The sequence below is a fragment of the Podarcis cretensis genome, assembly GCF_951804945.1.
Source record: "Podarcis cretensis genome assembly, chromosome: 2".
Taxonomy (NCBI): Eukaryota; Metazoa; Chordata; class Lepidosauria; order Squamata; family Lacertidae; genus Podarcis; species Podarcis cretensis.
Genome location: NC_137171.1, coordinates 101510382 through 101531691, shown reverse-complemented (window position 1 = coordinate 101531691; position 21310 = coordinate 101510382). Strand labels below are relative to the sequence as shown.

Below are 21310 nucleotides of genomic sequence, written 5' to 3'. Positions count from 1 at the left end.
GCCTGGATGACCCAACGAAAAAGAAACACAATCGGTGTCTGTCTGCCTTTGGCACAGCTCCATTGAAAACAATAGGAAAGTGCGAACACCTGGGGATCGGCTGGATGCAATTGGATGCAATCTTAGAGCCTGATCTGCTATGATGGTGCAGTGGTGGGTAGGATCAGGCCCTAGACTTTTTGAAGCACCACGATGGAACAGGTTTAAGGCGCTGTGTGAATGGCTGGAGCAGCACCCGTATCACTGCACTTGCCAAGGCTGTGGGGCACCGTTGCAGGGAGGAGACAAGGCTGCCAGCATCTTGTCAAGGGCACCCTGGCAGCTTTTGAGCCACTAAGTATAAGAGTAGTGCAGGTTTCCTTATAAGCTAAATGCTGAAAGACATCCCCTATTACTCCCCTGTTTGTGCCTGTGCATTATTCACATGAATTCTTTGAATACAAACCTTGAGCCCAATGCAAAGTTTACCCTCATGTCCATCTGGACTCCAGTCCTTGTAGCAGTTATAGAATATATAAACAAAAACTATTATCAAACAACAGCATTGCACTCACAGGGTCCAGCTCAGATTTCTTTTGGCTCGGCTCGTAATAGAAGCTCGCAACGTAAAAAAAAGCTATTAGGGAGAGGGGCTGCATTTGACAGAGCAACAATAATTAAATGAGTGCAATAAATGTGAAGGAAATAAAAGCTTCCCAGGTTCCTCTTGGTTATGAAGAACAGGGCTTGGGCCGATTCATGAGAGTCTCAGTGTCACTGCAAGCCAGCAGCCCCTTCTTGAGCCTCCTTGGGACTCCAGTGCTGTGACCCAGACCTTCCACCCCCAGACATTGGTGGGTGAGGGCACATGAGGTTATTCGTAACTCTCTTTGTCATTCTCTCCCATTTCCTAAGTGGGGCCACGCAGAGCAAGTGGGGAGAATGAGCAAAACTGGTTTCCCTATTGGCACACAGATGGATGGAACTGGAAGGAGAAAGTCCACTCTCTTCCTCCAGCTAAAAAACAAACCTCAACTGGTAGATGCACCAGATGAGTAATACAGCCGTTGTTGGCTCTTCTGCAGCTTCTCATGGGAGACGCAAGTCCAGTTTTGGACCAGCAGATGCGCTTGCATATTATGAACAGATGAGCTGGTGTCAGTGTGAAGGATGATGTTGTTCCTGGTCTTGCAAAGCGCTAGCCTTATGAAGTATGAAATACTCCTTCAGAGGATGTACATCTTGCTTCCTCCTGGGGCAGACCTCACTCATCTAAGTCTAGCAAGCCCCCATATTGCTATTATGCATGCTTTGGAGCTGGCCTTCAGGGCGTCCTTCCATTTGGTTGCTGGAAGGGGTAGATGGACGGGGTTGCAAGGCTCAGGTCTGGGGAACAAATGCAGACCTCCAGGCCACATATCCATCCCCCGCTTCAGGCCACGCTGCTCATCGGCCCTGCTCCATGCCCTCTCTAAGCTGTTTCTCTTGGCTAGAAGGTGTCCTTGATCTATGACAATGCCTCTTGTTTTCTGCATGTGGAAACATGTGTGGGTGTTAAAACTGCTGGTATTTGCATGGCTGGGATGCAGCCAACTGCATGCACCTGTTGCTCCAACCCGTTTTGCCTATGGCCCTGCTCACCCCTGGGGGTTCCCCAAAATGCAAGGTGTTCTTCAAGCTGGAAAAGGCTCCCCATCCCTGGTGTATGAGAAGCAGCTGTACAGGCAACAAAGCTGACTAATTGAAAAGTCTGCTTCCCTACCACACACACACACATGCAAACAATGTTTAGACGCCTCTCCAAAAGCTCAGTGTGAGAAATAATGCCTTACCATCCTATACTGAGAATGGATCTTGGACAACAAAGGTGGAAACCTTCCAGCTGAAGATAATCCAAATCTCTCAAACGCAAAATAGTGAGTGAATGGTGATAAAGTTTTGTCTTAGTTCTTAACTGCACTCGGCACTTCCTCAAAATAGGTTACAAATGCCGTCTCTGACGAGGACGGAGGCCTTGGAACAGGCAGGAAAAGGCCAGAAAAGTCAGCTGAAGTGTTTATAATGGGTTGAAATACTAGGAAAATGAGATACCAGGGTACATGTGGATGTGCATGCATCATGGTGGGGTATGAATGCATACGCAAAATGAGTATTCTCTCCGTGTGCTTAAACTGCCACTAGCATGGAGGTTCTCGGGTTCATGGGTAGCAGTTAGGAGCAATAGGCCTGGTGGCTATATTTGGTCATTTTTTACAAAAAAGACAAAGGCAAAAGTGAAAAAATATCAGTATGACCTTATCAGACCTATTGCTATCTTCATCATCCACACAACTCTTACATATACGTTGATCCTACTTGCAGGTAGGAATGGCCGGATAAGGAGAAACAGAACCAACTGTGGATTCAAAGGAGGAAATAACAATAGACAGGCTTGGAATTGTATTATTCTGAACATGCATTCATACTATTCATCAGATTTGATAGTCTCATTAAGCAATATATTTCCCCTATCTAAATAACGTGTGTTGAAAAAAGCTATCCCAGAACAGCAGCAATATAGTGAAGCATCAAATGGTCAGGGTATCGGGGGAGAAGTGAAATTACGGTGCGAAAAGCAGAATTGTGTGAATCCTACCTTTCTAGCTCCTGGAGTTTTCTGGTGAAATGAACGATGGCGGGCCTGCCACTTACACAAGGGCTCCGTTGTGGGAGTTTGTGCGCAAAGGCACAACTGTGCAAAGTCAGGAACCCCTGGAACTGCCCCATCCTCTGCAAGGCTGAGGGGTGCTTACTGGGGTCAGAGAAGGTTGAGGAAAGTCACATTGGTACCCGTGACTTTCCCAGATTCCAGTAATCAAAGCACAGGACTTTAGGAAGGATGCACACAGGCTCTGGAACGCTGTCAGGAGCCCTCGTACTGCCTTCCCAAAACCCAGTAAGTGAGGAAAAGCCACTGGATGTGTGGGAAAATGAAATAAAATAAATGGACAGTGGGCTTCTCTCACTCTGCATTCATTTATTTGTCCTCCCACCACCAGCAGCAGCATGAAGTTGTGATTGTGTTAAGCACATGTTGTGGGTTTATCATATACAGATTTCAGCCAGCTGGTCTTTTGGCATGGAAACTGATTTGGATGCTCTATGATCTACAGTGGAAGTGTGACTCTGTTGGTTCTCCCAGTGTTTTTTGATACCATCGACCATGGGCATCCTTCTGAGGCTAAGTTAGGGGTTCAGTGCTGCAGTCGCATTCCTGGGAAACAGGCCCAAAGGAGTGAATCTGGTAGATTGTTGCTCTTCTCCTTGGCCAGTGGCTAATGGGGTTCTGCAAGGCTCCGTCTTGCTGGCACAATGCTGTTTAACCTCTAAATGAAGCTGCTGGGAGAGGGCATCTAGGTATTTGGGCTATAGCATGTTCTGAGTGTGGTTATAGTCCACCAGAAAGTTCAGGTTTGTAGCTTGGGTGTGCTCCTTCACCCAGCGCTGTTAAATGTGTCGGTGGCATCAGTTACAAAAGAATCCTTATTCCAGCTTCAACTGATTTGTCAACCAGTCCACCCTGACAAAGTCAGACATACCTCTAATGGCCTTCAGACGTTGTGACCACTGTAACACGCTGTGTGTGGGGTTGCCACCGAAAAATGTTTGAAAATGGCTACAAAGGTTGAAACCAGGATGCCGACAAGTGCTAGCCATTTTGATTCTACCATGCCAGTTTTCTAAGATTTGCACTGATTTGTCCAGTCGCGGACGACTCTGGGGTTGTGTGCTCATCTTGCTCTATAGGCCGAGGGAGTCGGCGTTTGTCCGCAGACAGCTTCCGGGTCATGTGGCCAGCATGACTACCACTTTCTATCTGAGCTCTATTCAAGGAGCTGGTGTTAACATTTTAAGTACCAAAGGGCTTGGAACTAGGGTAACTTAAGGTCTGCCTTATCCCATACATTCCTCCCTGCATGCTGTGATCATCGCCTAGAGTAGGGGTAGCCAACTCCTGAGGGACTGCAATCTACTTTCAGAATTAAAATCTGACACTGATCTACCCCCGTTTTTAGGGGTCAGGTAAAAGTTGTTGACCTTTTTTATGCCCATTTTGTTGGGGTTCTGTTGGGGGGGACTTTTATGGGGGAACAGGATTAGTCACTCACTAAAACAGCGCTGTGAAACTCACTCTTCAGCTACAGATATCAGGAGAAAATCCAAGCAGGAGAGAGGACTGGGTGCTCTTAGGCAAAAGCAAAGGAAAATGAGCCCACGATCGACTGCAACCTCCCGGGGACAGACCTGTTGGACATCCCTGGCCTAGAGCCTTTCTCTAGATTCCTTGATCCTGGTAAACAAAGCAGCAGCAAAGATTTCCTGGCTGTGGCCTCCCACCTGTGGAATGCCTTGCCAAGTATGGTATGTCAGCCCCCATCACTGCATTGTTTTTAGGTGGCTGGGAAAAACTTGGCTCTTTCAAAAGGCCTTTACGTGATTTTTCTGGCATAGTTTCAGTGGCAATTATGAAGCATGGGGTAGCTTGGTTCTTATGTCCATCTTGGCCATGAGTCCTGGAAGATCTTATAAGGCCTTACAAGCCTTTCCCACCTGGAGTGGAAGGGCAGGGCCCCGACTGACTCCAGCTACAAAAGCTGAGGCTACTGAACAAACTCTTGGGCTGGGGTATCATTTCAGGATTTTTGTTGCAGGAGGGGGTGTTGATGTTATTGCTAATTTTTTGCACTATTAATTTAGATCTTAGTATGATTTATGTGGAAATTGTTATGTTTGGTTGTGTGCTTTTTGATGTGTTTAATTTATTCTTTGTGGCTACTTTTTATGTTGTAAGCCGCCTTGAGCATGGTGTTGATTATAGAAAGACAATTAAAACATATGAATGTATGTCGATATTTGTTATTGAAATTGTAATGTATTTTATTATTGCTTTATGTTTTGGGTTGTAAGCCACCCCGAGCTTTTCTTAGCAAATTAGGCAGGAATGATGATAATAACAACAACTTCCAGAGGTAAACATGTACATACTCATGCAATGTTTGTGTAGTTCCTCTTTCCACAGCAGCCCATCATCCCATGCTGAAAAACACTCCAAAGATGTCCCTGACTTCCAGAGTAACTTTTCAGAGGCACACAGGACTGTTGTGGAAAGGGAAGACTAAGAGGCCCAAGCACGTGTGTCCAATGCTACAGACCAGCTCTTTAGATCCCAAACCATTGTTTCTCTTGTGCTGCTTTCTCATGCTGCCAGCCAATTTTTCAATGAAGCAGAGGACTTAATATACCGTATTTTTCGCCCTATAGGACGCACTTTTTCCCCTCCAAAAATGAAGGGGAAATGTTGTGTGCGTCCTATGGGGCGAATGCAGGCTTTCGCTGAAGCCTGGAGAGCGAGAGGGGTTGGTGCGCACCGACCCCTCTCGCTCTCCAGGCTTCAGGAGAGCCGCAGCGCCAGCCCCACAAGGTCGGGGGACAGCGGGGAGGCGGAACGCCGCCATCCCACTGTCTCCCAATGTGGTTTGGAGGCTGACGGCGGGGAGACGCGTGCTTCTCCCTGCCGCCAGCCCCGCAAGCTCTAGGGACAGCGGGGAGGCGCAGCGCGTCTTCCTGCTGTCCCCGGACCTGGTCTGCAGGCGAGTGGCAGGGAGAAGAGCGCTTCTCCCCGCTGCCTGCCCCGCAAAGCTCTGGGGACAGCTGGGAGGCGCAGCGCGTCTTCCTGCTGTCCCCGGACCTGGTCTGCAGGTGGGTGGCGGGGAGAAGAGCACTTCTCTCCGCTGCCGGCCCCACAAGCGCCTGGGGGGGGGAAAATAATTTTTTTTCTTTATTTCCCCCCCAAAAAAACTTGGTGTGTCCTATGGGGCGAAAAGTACGGTAAATGGATTATTTGTGCACCATGCATACATACACACACACACGCACACACACACAGTGGGTTGGAAGATACTGGAGAGATTTTTTAGTATGGTGTTTAATAGCAAAAAAAAAAGAAAAAGAAAGAGAAAAGATAAATATTTCCCCTTGATGTCTCCAGCGAAATAAATGTCATGTTTTAATTATACGGTTTGCTAACGTTGGAGTCCAAGGCATCGAGGCCATGAGTTAAAAAAACAAACATACACCATGAAAGGTTAACTCTTCCAACTAAAGAAAACACTGTGAGCTGAGAGATACCAGGGAGCTCATCTATTCATTCGTACATATAATTAAATATGCATTCTTGTGGGGGTTAGCAATGAAACTAAAATGGAATCTCAATTTCTTAAGGGAGAGAGCTGCCGTCTAAATCAAGAGCAAGGCAGAATTGGGGGGTGGGGGAGAGAAGGAAGTCATCCTCATAAATATGTTGCCCCCCTTTAAGCAACTGCTCACTGCAGGATTCCTTCTGGGTAATGTTTGTTTCCATACATTTGGAATAAAGTCACAGTAGTCATTTTGGCTACACTGCAACGCTAGCAAAAGCAGGAATTAAAGCCCAAAACTGTGACCCTGTTCAGTTAATCTAAGAAGATTCCTGTCATTAAGAATGCCAGTTTGCTGCCATTTTCAGATACTGAATCTGCGAATCCTGTGCCCCTGCTTTTCAGACACAGGCAATGTTTCTGAACTGGCATTTACTTAGGAACCCAGGACTTAAAACTGAGGTCTGTATTGTCTTCATTTCACAGCAACTCTTTTCAGTACTCGTTTTCATTAAACAGCTTATACCAGACCGCTAGGATATCATTCCAAAGCATACAGGAAATGGAGTTTCCCATCTCTCAGGCTGAATTTGTGTTTTCTCCCTTAATTATCACTAGGGGGTGCACAAGAGCAATGCATGAGGTACCCTCCTCTCTCTCTTTCCCTTTTCAAGCATCCATACTACAAAAAGAGCCAAGTATGTGCAGTTTTATGCTGCTAGCTACATATTGGCACATAGCACCACAGCCTGTTAACGATAAATCAGTCAAGGTGGCTAAATTTCCAATGACAAATGCCCAGCTCAAGTGGGTTTCCACACAGTGGTTGGATGCCGCTATCTGCAGCGTGTTAAGGGTAACATAAAAATCATTACGGCGACAAAGTTACTTACTCTACATAGTAGACACCATATACAGGATCTTCAATCTTTTCCCAACCAGTAGGTAGTTCTGGAAACAAATGGATATTACTTATTTAAAGCATTTTACTTTCACTTGCAGATTTATCCTCCCCCGCTGCCCCCAACTACGTTTTCACATAACGCTTGCTGCAATCCTAGAGCATGCAACTTTTAAGAATACGCTTTCTAAAACCATCTATTCACTCACTGGACAACACATTCATGGAAATGGCTTCTCAGGACACATTGTGCAGCTTAAAGGGCGAGGCACACACATTTCCTTTCCCCCCAAAAGGTAATCTGTTGCAGTAAAATGAACCAAGATCCAAATATGTCATTCCTTTAGTGCAAAGGACTCCCACCTGTGCAACAGAAATTTTGTTTTCTTCTCCTGGTGATCCCTTTCCCCAAATGCACAGGAGGCATGTGGGCTGAATATGTAATTTTGTGCAAGTGGGGAGCCCTGCCACTAATAGGAATAACTTCGCTAGATGCAACCCCAACAGTCCTAAGGTACAGCATCAGCTTTCACAGGTCAATCTCCTGGGAGCTTACGTGCAGCACTTAGTTCGGTGTCAGAAGTTTTTGTTATGGCTGTCGAAATGCATTTGGATGGACATTTAATGGCAAAAAGGCTTACAGAGCCCAGAAGGTAACAGGGCCCTGAAACAAGGATCAAATGACAACAGGCTCATATTCATTAGCTACGTCTACAGAGCGAGATTTTTGAAATTCTTTACAATAGAGAGTAATACAATTATATTGCAAAATAAGGGCAGCGTTCCCAGCAACGTCACATGATCTGGTGTCTGTCAACATGCCCAGCTGATGTCCATGTGAGCACCCCCCAAAAAGGCACATCCTCCCGCAGCACCTAAAAAAGGTAAAGGTAAAGGTACCCCTGCCTGTACGGGCCAGTCTTGCCAGACTCTAGGGTTGTGCGCTCATCACACTCTATAGGCCGGGAGCCAGCGCTGTCTGCAGACACTTCCGGGTCACGTGGCCAGCGTGACAAGCTGCATCTGGCGAGCTAGCGCAGCACACGGCAAACTGCTAATGTGGCCCAACTTGCAGCAATTGTCTCTTAGCTCTATCTAAGCACTTCACATTTCTATCACAACTGAAAGGGATCAGAATTCCGGTGCTGACAGCAGAAATCTCTGTGCACGTGCAGTCATTTTATCATGTTACAAAACCTGTCACAAAATCATTATCCCTTAATCGCACCTTAAAGTAATTTTCAGTTTTACAACTGCAGGGTGGGGGGATGGGGGAATGCAGCAAGAGGAAGATTGCTCAGGAAAAGCTAAGAGCTCCACGCCTGCAGGTTTGCAAAGCTGGAGGCGTAAATACTTCTATAAGCATAATTAGTCAATGAAGAAAAACCATTTGAGCGTACATCGGAGTTTGCTTTTTTAACTTGTCTGTTTTGTTTTCTCCTGCTCTCGATGAAAGAGAATGGCGCGTCAAAAGGGCCACAGGCACCAAAACATGAGATTTGCTCTGAAGAAGCTCTACTTATCAGAAGCAAATTGCTACCTTTAAAAAAAAAAAAGAAGGGGGAAAAAAGCTTAACTTGGCCTAGTAGCTTTAAGGAGGATGGGATGTGCCATCCTTTTCGAAAGGCAGCCATGAACAACCTCAGAAGACACAAATCCATCATCTGTCCTCTGTGGACACAATACAGATGAGGGCAATTGTGTGGGCTGTGTAGTCTGAATGATAAGAGCAATTCTTCCAGCTCACGGGAAACCTTTTCCAATGAATCACTTTTGCTTTCCCCAGTTTATGTGAACATCACAAGCCAGGACTAAGAGAGGTTTCATTTTGAATAAAGCTCCTGATACTCCACTCGAGAAGGTAGGGGTGGGGAGGGTTACTTGACTGAACACTTCCCATATTGGGGGGGGGGGCACTCATTGTGTATAGCAAAAGTTGGTTCAGACTTGCTGGTTCTCCTAGGTGTGCACAATGCTCATGGTCAACTTTCAGGCTTCCCAAGGGTATCTGGTTGGCCACTGTGAAAACAGGATGCTGAACCACTGTCCTGATCCTGCAGGCTCATATTATTACTGTAATATATTTATTTATACCCCGCCTTTCTCCCCGATGGGACTCAAGGCAGCTTACAGACAAAAATAAGAACCACTAAAAATACAATTAAACATTGAAAAAAAATCAAAGCTACATACATATATAACATTTATTAAAACCATCCACCAACATATTAGGTTCTTAAGAGTTACCTAATGTGGTGCCATCCACATGTTGCTGGACTTTGGCTGCCTAAGCAAGCAAGGGCTATGAGAGTTGCAGTCCAATAACATCAGGAAGGCACGGTCTTGGATCAGAGCTACACTCCTCAACAAGCCAAGCTTTCACAGGCAGGAAGTTTTTGACGTGAATACAAAACAAGAATTACCTTGCTGGAGCAAGCCAAACATCCATCTAGTCCAGTCTTTCTGAAACTTGGGTCTCTAGCTGTTTTTCAACTACAATTCCCATCATCCCTGACCACTGGTCCTGCTAGCTAGGGATGATGGGAGTTGTATTCCAAAAACAGCTGGAGACCCAAGTTTCGGAAACGCTGATCTAGTCCAACATCCTTTTTCTCATCCTCAGCAGGGAATATTAAAACAAACACACACACACACACACCCCACCTGAATTCTGACATAAAGGTAAAGGTAAAGGTACCCCTGCCCGTACGGGCCAGTCTTGACAGACTCTGGGGTTGTGCGCCCATCTCACTTAAGAGGCCAGGGGCCAGCGCTGTCCGGAGACACTTCCAGGTCACGTGGCCAGCGTGACATCGCTGCTCTGGTGAGCCAGAGCCGCACACGGAAACGCCGTTTACCTTCCCGCTGGTAAGCGGTCCCTATTTATCTACTTGCACCCGGGGGTGCTTTTGAACTGCTAGGTTGGCAGGCGCTGGGACCGAGCAGCGGGAGCGCACCCCGCCGCAGGGATTCGAACCGCCGACCTTTCGATCGGCAAGTCCTAGGCGCTGAGGCTTTAACCCACAGCGCCACCTGCACACTCCAAATAGGGTTTTAACCATGGGCTTTTCCTAAACTCATAGGGTGAATTCAAAGAATGATATGCTCAGCATATCAGTGTCTTTTTCAGAATCAGACCATTTCATTGAGCTTACCTATAATGGTAAAAAATAACCAGTGTGAGAATTATTCTAAGACCACAGCAAGAAGCAATGTTTGTGAAACGAGCATTAGTTAACAGCACAATCATATGCATGTCTACTTAGAAGGACGTCCCCATAAGACTTGTTCCCAAGAAGCGCATATAGGATTGCAGCCTTGAAAAGAAAAGAAAAAACACCCAAACCCTATTTTGTAGTCTGTACAATCAAATGGTTGCGCAACACGAAAGAGTTATCCAGTGTGCTCTCGACAGGCTCCAGCTACAATGCCATAAGGACACAAATAGCTCCAGACTGAACAGCAATGAAACCCTTATAAACACACATGGGCTAATTACTCAAAATGTATGTTTGCAATGCGGAAACTGGCTGAAAATCAAGAGAAATTATTTAATGAGTTCTGCTCCACATGTTCCTTGTTTGCAAATAAAAGGCAGGTTTCCCTCCAACTTCCCCCACCCAGATCTTTTTTTTTTTATGCTATCCTTCTAAAGCATCTTTGGATTCCTTGAGATATAAAGAAAGGAAATGAAAGCCAGCACTGATTGGGGGTAGAGGATGAGTGGTTTGGAGGTGCATGTGCAAGAAAGGAAACACTTGGCAAAAATGATAAACTGGTCTTTGCTGCAGACCAGAAACAAGGGCTTTCTGGGTACAGCATTAGAAGACAATAAAATTGCCTCTCAGAAGACCCAAATTTTGCAAATCTCTGATCTGGATATACATTGAAACTCAACCAAGGGGAAGCGAGGAAGTCACTTAACAATGTTAATAAGTGTAATTTTAATAAGGTTATGATTTATGTTTGTTTATAATTTTGTGAAAAAATATTTTAATTTTTTTTGGGGGGGGGAAACAACAGAAGACCTAAATTTTGCTCTGTAATCCTTCAGCAAAGAAAACCGAACAAAATATGGTTTGTTTGTTTTCTTTTTTAGAGTCACATGTGAGCTTAAAATCTGGGCTTTAAAAGTGCTTCCAAAGATATTATACCTCTTTAAAAATCAATGTCTGGGTGTCCAGAGTACTTCCAAAATGTGGAAGTTGAAGCTGGCTGGAATGTCACCAAAGAGTGAAATCAGCTCTGGGTCTCTGTGTTTAGTACCTGTGCCATTTTTTCTAAAATGTACCAAATAAAATGTTATTAAAATTCACCTTGGAGAGATTTGTCCCTGCCTTTTCTTTGCCTTTGATCTGAAGCATTTTGACAAACAAGTGCTAAATTCCAAAAACAAACATCAATATTGAAATTGTAAGCAATGTTGTTGATAATCCACCACCAAGGTGAAAGGTTGCTACTTAAAACATTACCAAAAAAAGAAGCTTTTTTTCTTTCTTTCGTTTGTTTTCTTTCTATCTTGAATGATTTGCATTTTAACAGGTGTGCACAGGTTTGCATGCGGCTTCTCTGGAAATTCGCACTTAGGGAATGTTGCACACGCAACATTGGGGCAATTGTAAAGCCAATTGGAGAATAAATTTCTCATACTGGAGTATTGTCTCAGGGGTTTTATTGGGGTTGCTGCTGTTTATTTTTTGTATCTTTATTTTGCATCTTATTATGATTTATGTGGAAACTGATCAATTTTGTTGTGTACTTTTTGATGTTTTGTTTACGACTGCTTTTCTGTTTGTAGTTATGCAATTTTTGGATGTGGTACGCCACCTTGAGCGTGGTTTTAGTTTTGGAGAGGTGGCATACAAACAAAACGATTCGTAGACCCACAGAAACATAGTTGGAAGGGTCCCTGAGTATCATCTGGGCATCACCTCCTGGACTAGCTCAAACCTGCAACCTTGGCGTTATCAGCACCACATTCTAACCAACTGAGATTGACTGACTGATATGTTATTTTACTTCTTTCTGCCCATGCGCAGACACACAGAAGGTAGTGACATTGGCTTTCTTGGTTGTCCTCACCCTGGATAAACTTATGGCTAATTAGTAACATGTGTGACAAGCAGACTGGCCATGTGTGTATCAGTGTTGTTGTTTTTTGCAGCTGTAAACACTGCCATTTTTTAAAAAAGTTGGTCAAGCATGTGGGAAGGGGTGAGCTGAGCATTGCTTTGTTCACCATGACTTCTAACCGTTAAGGCAGGGGTTGGCAACCTCTTTCAGCTGTGGGCCGGTCCACCATCCCTCAGACCATGTTGGGGGCCGGACTATATTTTTATGGGAGGGGGGGAAATGAACGAATTCCTATGCTCCACAAATAACTCAGAGATGCATTTTAAACAAAAGGACACATTCTACTCATGTAAAAACACACTGATTCCTGGACTGTCCGTGGGCTGGATTGAGAAGGCGATTGGGCCGTATCTGGCTCCCAGGCCTTAGGCTGCCAACCGCTGCGTTAAGGTATGTAGTTTGTGGTTTTAATACAGGGGTCAGCAAACTTTTTCAGCAGGGGGCCGGTCCACTGTCCCTCAGACCTTGTGGAGGGTTGGACTATATATATATATTTTTGGGGGGGTGAACGAATTCCTATGCCCCACAAATAACCCAGAGATGCGTTTTAAATAAAAGGGCACATTCTACTCATGTAAAAACACACAGATTCCTGGACCGTCTGTGGGCCGGATTTAGAAGGTGATTGGGCTGGATCCGGCTCCCGGGCCTTAGTTTGCCTACTCATGTTTTCATATATATGCCGTGTTACAGTATTTACTACTTGCTGCACAGCACCATGAGACCCCTTTGGGATGTATATTTAGAAATATAACAAATGAGTGAATGATAAAGTAGTACAAGCTCCAAATAGTCAGGGACGCACAGCTGAGCTGCCAGAGAGCCATGGACCAGCTGCAGCTCTCCAACATTTGTCCTAGAGCATTTGGAAACATAAACCGTCTCTTTTACCTTTCATAGAGTTTAGTGCTTCGAACACCAGGGCGCATGCTGCAAAGCAGGCCTGCTGCTCAGAGTATGGAAGAAGAATTGTTCATGAAGTAGAAGGCCCCATGAATATCAACAGCAAACAGAACAGCCACAAGTGGGAGATGAACAAGTCAAAAGGGCGGGGTGCACCTGACAAACCCTGCTAGCAGAAGATCTCCGCGAGGGTTTTTCCACTTGCGCAAGGGGGCTTTCCCCACCTCTGCTACTCCTGAAACTGGCTCAGGGTGGGTGGGGCGGGAGAAACCCTCAGAACGTAAGGGGGATTGCTCCTCCATCTGGCAAGTGGATATGTTTGATATGCAGATAGGTTTGTGCAGATGGAACATTTCTAAAAGCGCAACACTGCATTGTATACCAAATCTCGAAAACATGTTCGGTGGAAATCAACTTCTGTTTTACTCAGAGTACATCTGTTTATTGAGTATACACGTTTATTGATTTGAATGCTTCTACTCTGAGGGAAAAAAGAACTTTGTTGAATACCATCCTATATAACCCTAAGTGCCAGAGGCAGCTCCTCTTTTCGGGTACCTGTCCTAAGTGTATCACTGTTTTGCTCTATTTATATTCACCTTGTTAACATTTTGTTAGAGTAAGTTACCAACACTGTCAGTCTTAAGGGATCAGCTTCCACCTCGGGTTCTGTAAAAGTTCATTCTCTAAGTGGGATTGGATGCATTTTATCCTTAGTAAACACACACACACACACACACACACACATGCATGTATCTGAATACTAAGCCACTGCACAGTGCACAATCTGTCATTTCATACACTGCAGCTGCCGAGCTACATTTTGAAAGGGTGATAACATGTTGTAGGACAACCATGTTTCCTAATACGCTTTAAAGAAAAGCTACACTCGTGGCTGCTGTATCAGTGAAGGACTAACTGTTGTGCAGTAAACGGATGCAGTGTACAACAAAGAGACTTCAGGGAGAGATGTTTGGACAAACCGCTGGCCAGCTCCATAGTTAGGCAAATCAAGTCTGTGAAGGAGGTGTGTGATGCTGCACTCAGCTCTCTGCTCCTCCCTTCCTTGAGTCAGGAAGCAAACCACAGGCCATCTCGAACAAGCTGCAAGCACTGGTTCAGCTGCAGGTGCTACCCAGCCACACCATGGTTTGTTTTGCCCACTCAGAGAACAAAGCAGAGCCTGCTTGGGAAGCGAACACAAGCATACAACTCATTCACAAACAAACCTCCCTAACTATGGTTTGTAGCCATCATTACATCCAAACACAATCAAGTGTCTAATAGTGGGTGGAGGACGAAGCAATAAGATATAATTGCTTGATGGTTTCGGAGATACGATGATGGCAATATAACCATGCCAGCTGCAGATCTAGTCTAGCTCATCAGGGTTAGAAATGGCCATGCTCTGAAAATAGAACCAGGCTTATAATCCAGATTCTGCCTAATTTCTGGAATCGGTTCTGGATTCTTAATTCCCAATGCTAAGAGCAAGCTTGATGAAATATACAGAGTTCTGGCAGTTTCAGGTACGGTTTAGGCCGTGTGGAACCACAGATATTCCCCCCCCCCAAAAAAAAGGTGGGTTCAAGAGAGGGCATGATACAAAGTTGAGTCATGGCAGAAAGCAATCTGTATGCAAGCACTGGACCCTACACTATTATGGCGGCATTCCAGACTACTGTTAGATTCACAAATCAAGTGCCCAACTTCAAATGCGAACTGAACATAAAAGCAATAGCAGTTAGCATTAATGAGAAGCATATACACATGTCCTGTAGTACAGAGACACTTTCAAAGAGTGAGTTGTATCCAACCAAGTCATTAAGTGAGTGGAATGACTCCCGTTTCTGCACTGGTGCTTCCATCTCCCTGCACATACACAACCCCAACTGCTCCAGGGTTTCCCCCAACAATACAGAGCAGATTTGGGGCAGAGCGAGGGGGCTTGCAGAAACAGAAGAGGGCGGAGAAGTTTACATTGTGCGAGTTGAAGTCATTCTGCTTGTCCAATGACTTAGCCGGATTTGACCCAGAGTCACGTAGGGAAAAAAGGGTTGACGGCTCCACAAATCTACTGGACAGCAACAACCCTGCTTGAAAATGACATGCTTAAGCAAAAACAAGCAAACAAACAAACAAAGAAAAGAAAACACCTTTGGATACGACTATGTTAGATCTTGCTTGAAATTAAAAGAAGAAAAAAGTGATACAAAGAAAAGGATGTTAAAGCAGTTAACGGTGCAGTCCAACCAACGGTGCAAAAATGAGAGATGGATGATTTACCTAGTTCACTGTCCAGTTCCTCCGTGTGTACCCCTTCTTCTCCAAAGGAAGAGCAGTAAGTGAGATAGGAAAAAATTAAAAGAAAAATTCAGACACCAGCACCAAGCAAGAAATTCCTTCCAGTATACAGCAGAACCAACACCAGGTACCAACCTAGCCCAAACCCATATGCCACGACACCTTAGTCAGGAGGGACACTGTGGCCACTGACAATAATACTGTATATATATATATATATATATATATATATATATATATATATGGCATTCCAAAACGCTAATAACATGGATCTGCTCTCCTCCCGCCCCTGCCCCCTGGCTCAATGGGGGCTGTCTGGTCTTCTCAGTTTAATTTGCCAAATCTAGAACTTGGGCTTCCCATTCATTTTTGTGAATGGTGAAAAGTCTAAGATGACTCTGCCTGCATATCCCATTTGGAAAGTCCTTGTGACTAGGCAGAGCTCCAGTGCTTAACTCAGAGCCCTTGCACATGCAAGGAATTGGAGCCTCAAAAGGAAAGTTGGTGTACCTTCAACTATTACATTATCTAACTTAAATGACTACTTCTTTTGTCCCAAAATAATTAACAACTAAACCCCAGTCCAGTTCAGCTTGTTCTTAAAGAAGAGCAGAACCTCATTAGAATGAATTGAGACTGCTCAGGGCCCATGCTCATAGGTTGGTGAACCCATCCAGCTACCTTTTCAAATATATAGAGTTCAATATACGTGTTGATTGCTGCATATTGGACTTTGGTCCTACTCTAGAAACTACATGCCTCAAGTATAAAGTCCTACTTTATACTTTATGGTTGTATTAAGGGACAACCACTTGCAGAGAGCTTCTATTAAATAAAGCGTAATTTAATCATCCATTTACTTATTGCATACCATTTCCATCTGCTAACAATGTTATGAATGACTGGGGATGTCATTTTGTCAAGAAACAAAATTGCAGCCAGCAAATGAAAGATGATAAAACTTGCAAGCAAATGATTGATAAAAGAATAATGGATTCGGTTTAGCACAAGTCAGCCAGAGAATCTCAGAATTTCTCCAAACATGAGATACGTCAACGTAAAAAGATTTGTATTTTGTAGTTAGATTAATTCAAAATTGGTAATAGATAGCTGCCATATGACAGACAGTGAATGCATCCAAAAAATATGTCCATTTATATATTTTTCTAATGGTTATATCTGTAAAAATGACCTGCATAATTTTTAAACACTTGCCCAAGTTGGAGGGCCCAAATAACATACTTTTTCATGTATGTTAACCCAGAGCAAATTGCTGGCACATCTAGCTCAAAGATCTCAAGGAGTATCACTGGGAAACACCAGTGAGAACCAGGGTCAGTCAGAGGAGACCACAGTGGAGTAGTTGAACTACTGCAGGATTCACCAACCTGTTGCCCCGCAGATGTTTTGGACTACAATTCTCATCAGCCCCAGTCAGCATAGGTTGCAGTCCAAGACAGCAGCACGGCACCAGATTTGCAAAGACTGAACTACTGGGCCTGATTCAATATAAAGCATAATCACATCTTTATATATTCATATGCGTAAACCATGCAAAGTTACCAGTGTTATTTCACTGAGGTCACATTCCCATACTCAAAGTTGGAAATAATAATAATTTAAAAAAGGGATTTCCCTTCATTTTCTCCACAGGACATCCTTCACAATTTAAAAAGAAGAAAATCACGGTGCACATCAAAATAAAGTAACGGTTAAGTATTTTGACATTTATACTCCCTGCCGATGCATGTATTCATTAGCTACCCAACAGGCTGCAGAAAGTAAATTTGCTGAATAAAGGAGTTGCTGTACAATCACACGTCTACTCATTAAAAATTATAATACTGGGATATATTAATTGTGCCTATTTACTGGTTCACCACCTATTTGTTACCCTAGTTTTGAAATGGGAATGGCCGATTTGTGCAAGAGGACAGGAGACGTCAATGCCGAGGTAAGTCCAACTGAATTCAGCAGGACTTGCTCCGAGGGAAGGGAGTACAGGGCTGCAGCCTTGAGGCTTCTCATAAAAATGTGGTCTGGAGGCTGGGGTTAAAGAAACTACTTAGTGTAGGGCAATGTGGGCAGTGCATTATTTGGAGGGACACCTCCCACTCACGGGCTGGTGTAATACAAATTTCAGTATAACGGAAATGCTTCTTATAAAGCCATTTTGGAAACAAATTCAAAAAAATTGTGATTGCTAGTTTCTGAAGAACAACTGTTAATGCATTGATCAGCTAAGGGCCAGGCTAGATGTGAGAGTAGCAGTATCATTTCTGCTTGTTCAGAAGCCTGTATAAATAGGGCTGAGAGCAGGGCCAGCCCACCCATGAGGCAAGTTGAGGCGACTGCCTCAGGTGGCGGTCAATGTTGATCTTTTTCCCTACCTTCCATTTGTTCCTCATGTGGATCTTCCCTGATCTCTTCTTCCCCAGGGACACCATTTTGGGGTCCACGTCAGGTGTCAAAATGTCTTAGGCAGCCCTGGCTGTAAGCGTTTAATTCTAAGCTCCAATGGGACATGCAGTTGAGCCTTCCTCACCTTACCTCTCCCAGGTCACTTTTGCCCCAGAGCTGCCTTAATACCCGATTCATATGTGGATGGGGAAGAGTATGAATAACTGTGCCTGCCACCATCACCTCTAGTTTGGTCCTAACGCATAGCAATTTGACCTACAAGTTAAGTTGAGGGCGTTTAACTATTTTGTTTCATTTTGCTTCAAAATGAACTTAAGAATCAGGCATGTGTTGCTGCCCCTATCATTTTCTCTCCTCTCAGCTTTCTACCTGTTGTTTTTTAAATTGCTGTTACATACCCCATTTTCTTCTCCCAAGTTAAATTAAAGTAGCCGGGTCTCTTGAGTTGGAAACTGGCTGGCATCCTGAAGGTCTCAGGGGGGGGGGGGGAATATCAAATCTGATTTATTATTTCAATAACTGCTGGGAAATAACACTGCAAAAATGGAGTAACGTATATATACACACCTTTTATTTTCACTAAGATAAGCAATAATGACCATTGGATCAAAATGAAGTGATGAAACTGCAATATCCCATACACTGCATTATACAGTGTCTTAAGACTAATTGTAGTATTCTATAAGGATGGAATTAAATTGTCTTTTCCTTTTTTTCTTCTTTTTCAGTGGCTTCACCAAAGAGTAATTTTCAAAGCAGGAGAATTGTAGCTATGATTTTAGCTGCTGCTGCTTCTTTTAAAAAAGTAATAATAACCAGCTCTGAAAAGCTGCAAGGTGATTATAGTGGAAAAATCATAGAATCTTAGAGTTGGAAGGGACTCAAGGGTCATCTAGTCCAACCCCTGCAATGCAGGAATCTCCGCTAAATCATCCATGACAGATGACCATCCAACCTCTGCTTAAAAACCTCCAAGGGAAATCAGCAAGCTGAACTTGCTGAACTGGACAATTGCTGAGGATGCTTCTTCTGCTAATGCCATTGTAGCTAAGTCCGCCTTCAGAGTGGCCAGAATTCTATAGCTGAGGGGATATACAAAAATTATGCCACCTAGAACTTAGGAAGATTCTGTCCTGCATGTTGCCATTTAAAAAATGCTTCTGGTACACATAGCACATACCCAGCAAGGGAACTCTCTACCAAGGATATAGTTTAGCATCCCCACCTGCATTATGATACAAATCTCGGCCCCACTGAACCAGCTGTGTGATTTTGAGAGGAGAATCCGGTTCCACTCATTCCTTTGCAACCTTAAGTTAGGTAAAATGTTTTCCAGATTTCATTTCAGCGTTTACTCCCTTACCATCATCTTCACATTCTTCTAGAGGCTTTTGCTGTTTGTTCAGGCACCGTGGGTCTAGCCAAGACGTCGTTTTAGTGTTATGGCTGCAAACCAAAAAGAAAAGAGACCTTTGTTAAAAATAAAGTATCAGTGACAGAAAAATAGCCTGTGGCCACCACTTTGACTCATCTGAGCTAAATCCATTTTCATTTAGAACGGAGCATAAAAATTAAACTTTCTAAGACATGGGTTCCAGTCTAGTCTCTGAAAATACATGGAAGAAGAAGAGTTTGGATTTGATATCCCGCCTTTCACTCCCTTTAAGGAGTCTCAAAGCGGCTAACATTCTCCTTTCCCTTCATCCCCCACAACAAACACTCTGTGAGGTGAGTGGGGCTGAGAGACTTCAAAGAAGTGTGACTGGCCCAAGGTCACCCAGCAACTGCATGTGGAGGAGTGGAGACGTGAACCCGGTTCCCACACTGGCTCTCACACTGGAGAAAAAGGAAACTGTGATATTTGAAGATGCAATGGTGGTGGTCCCATTTGGATGGACCTCCCCTCATAGACCGTGTTCCTGAATGATCTGGAGCAAATCTTTCCCTTTACAGACCACTTGAAAATTGATGAGGGATGAGTTAGAATTGTAGAGTTGGAAGGGACCAGTTCACCCCCCCGCCCCCGCAATGAAGGAATCTTTTGCCCAACGTGGGGCTCGAACCCACAACCCTGAGATTAAGAGTCTCATGATCTATCTGAGCTCTAAGACGCAGGTCGGATTAAAGGAATGCCTTTTACACTGATCAGGCATTATTGAAAAGTGCCAGGAACAGAGCTAGCAATGTGCACATGGCACTCCTCTGAGCTGGATGGCACTGTATGACAGGCCAGATGCAAACACGGCCCTTCAATGATCCCTACCCCAGTGGCGTGGCTAGCTGCTCCGGTGCCCGATTCAGCGCATACGTCCTGCAGCTGGGGGCAGGGCGAGCCAAGGCAGGGCACGTTGCGTGGAGCCTCTCCACAGCCTCCCCCTCAGCTGTAGGCCGGCTGAGGCAGTGGGCAGATGCATGCCCAACACTGCTTGAAAAAGCAGCATGGAGCTTGCAGGCAGTCTGCCCACTGCCTCCCCCTCAGGAAAGACGCGTGGCTCAGGCACCCTGCAGGCCCCACGGTGTGGCGCCCAGTGCCCCCCATCTCACCTAGCTACCAGTGCTGTAGGAAGGGGGCTGCGGTGAGTGCAGGAATTATTATTTTTCAAAAAAAGTGTAATGAGCCCTTTTTTAAAAAAAAAACAACACAACCATATATTTTTGCCATTTTGTCACCCACCTCAGTGATAACACTCAGGGCGGCCCGCACCCCCCTTCCTACGCCACTGCCCTACCCCCACCAATCCGCCTGGTCACCTTTCTGACACATCTAAAGGAGTGGCATTCTAATTCTTGCAGCGGATACATCATTCACCTCCCTTCTTTTCCGTAACCTCGATGGCTCAAACACGGCCCCCGCTGACAAACAGGGAACCACATAGCATTCCGGTTCCAGTATCACTTTAAATAGCATGGCACAGTTCCTTCTCAAGGGGGGTTTGCAACACAACCTAACCCTCCTCTGAAATTATGAGGGGCATGTACCTTTGAAGACTTCACTACTAAACAGCAGACCCGTTCTCAAAGGACGGGCTTCACAATCCCTGCTATAGATTATTGGCGATATGAAAGCTGGAGTGGAAGGTCGCTGTTTCACACACTACTTTACCCACCCTCGCAATACAGAAGGCAAAAAGCGTTTTAATTCTTTTGTGCACTCCAGGGCAATTAATCTCTAACTGGTAAACCGGGGCATAGAAGTCCAGCAAGCAAGTCAAATTAACAATAATGGAGTAAAAGGGGTCTGCCAAGGTACAAAACATTTTATGTCCCAAGGGGATAAAGGGATTTTTATACAGTATTTGGATAGCCTTCAGATGTGAGAAAACAAGATGCTTCTAAGACAAACGGCAGCAGAACTTCACAAGGTTCTGGGCCTTGTGATGAACGAGAAGCCAACTTTTTAGCTTGCCACACTATGATTTGTCTACTATTGAGGGAAATGATGACTAACTTTTGAGAAGCGCAACACATTACCCTCTACCGCCAAACTGTTGAT

At 44.6% G+C, this 21310-nt stretch overlaps 1 protein-coding gene and 1 long non-coding RNA gene across 14 annotated transcripts in view; both read right to left on the bottom strand.

Annotated features, from left to right (window-relative positions):
* The window catches only part of MAGI1 (membrane associated guanylate kinase, WW and PDZ domain containing 1), a 489041-nt gene that overhangs the window by 90449 nt on the left and 377282 nt on the right, over positions 1 to 21310 (bottom strand). For 7 of the 13 annotated variants that reach the window (XM_079957815.1, XM_079957821.1, XM_079957818.1 and 4 more), the window contains exons 6-9: positions 19181 to 19263; positions 15379 to 15414; positions 7049 to 7106; positions 446 to 493 (exon numbers count right to left, since the gene is read on the bottom strand). In XM_079957815.1, the coding sequence (XP_079813941.1) occupies positions 446 to 493; positions 7049 to 7106; positions 15379 to 15414; positions 19181 to 19263 (225 nt within the window). The remainder of the gene's footprint in view (positions 1 to 445; positions 494 to 7048; positions 7107 to 15378; positions 15415 to 19180; positions 19264 to 21310) is intronic. The other 6 variants (XM_079957817.1, XM_079957823.1, XM_079957822.1 and 3 more) reach the window with 3 other exon arrangements.
* Positions 495 to 5254, bottom strand: LOC307209257. The gene is made up of 2 exons (XR_013835483.1): positions 2324 to 5254; positions 495 to 1486 (listed from the first exon to the last, which is right to left on the bottom strand). It is a non-coding gene; the product is annotated as an uncharacterized lncRNA (long non-coding RNA).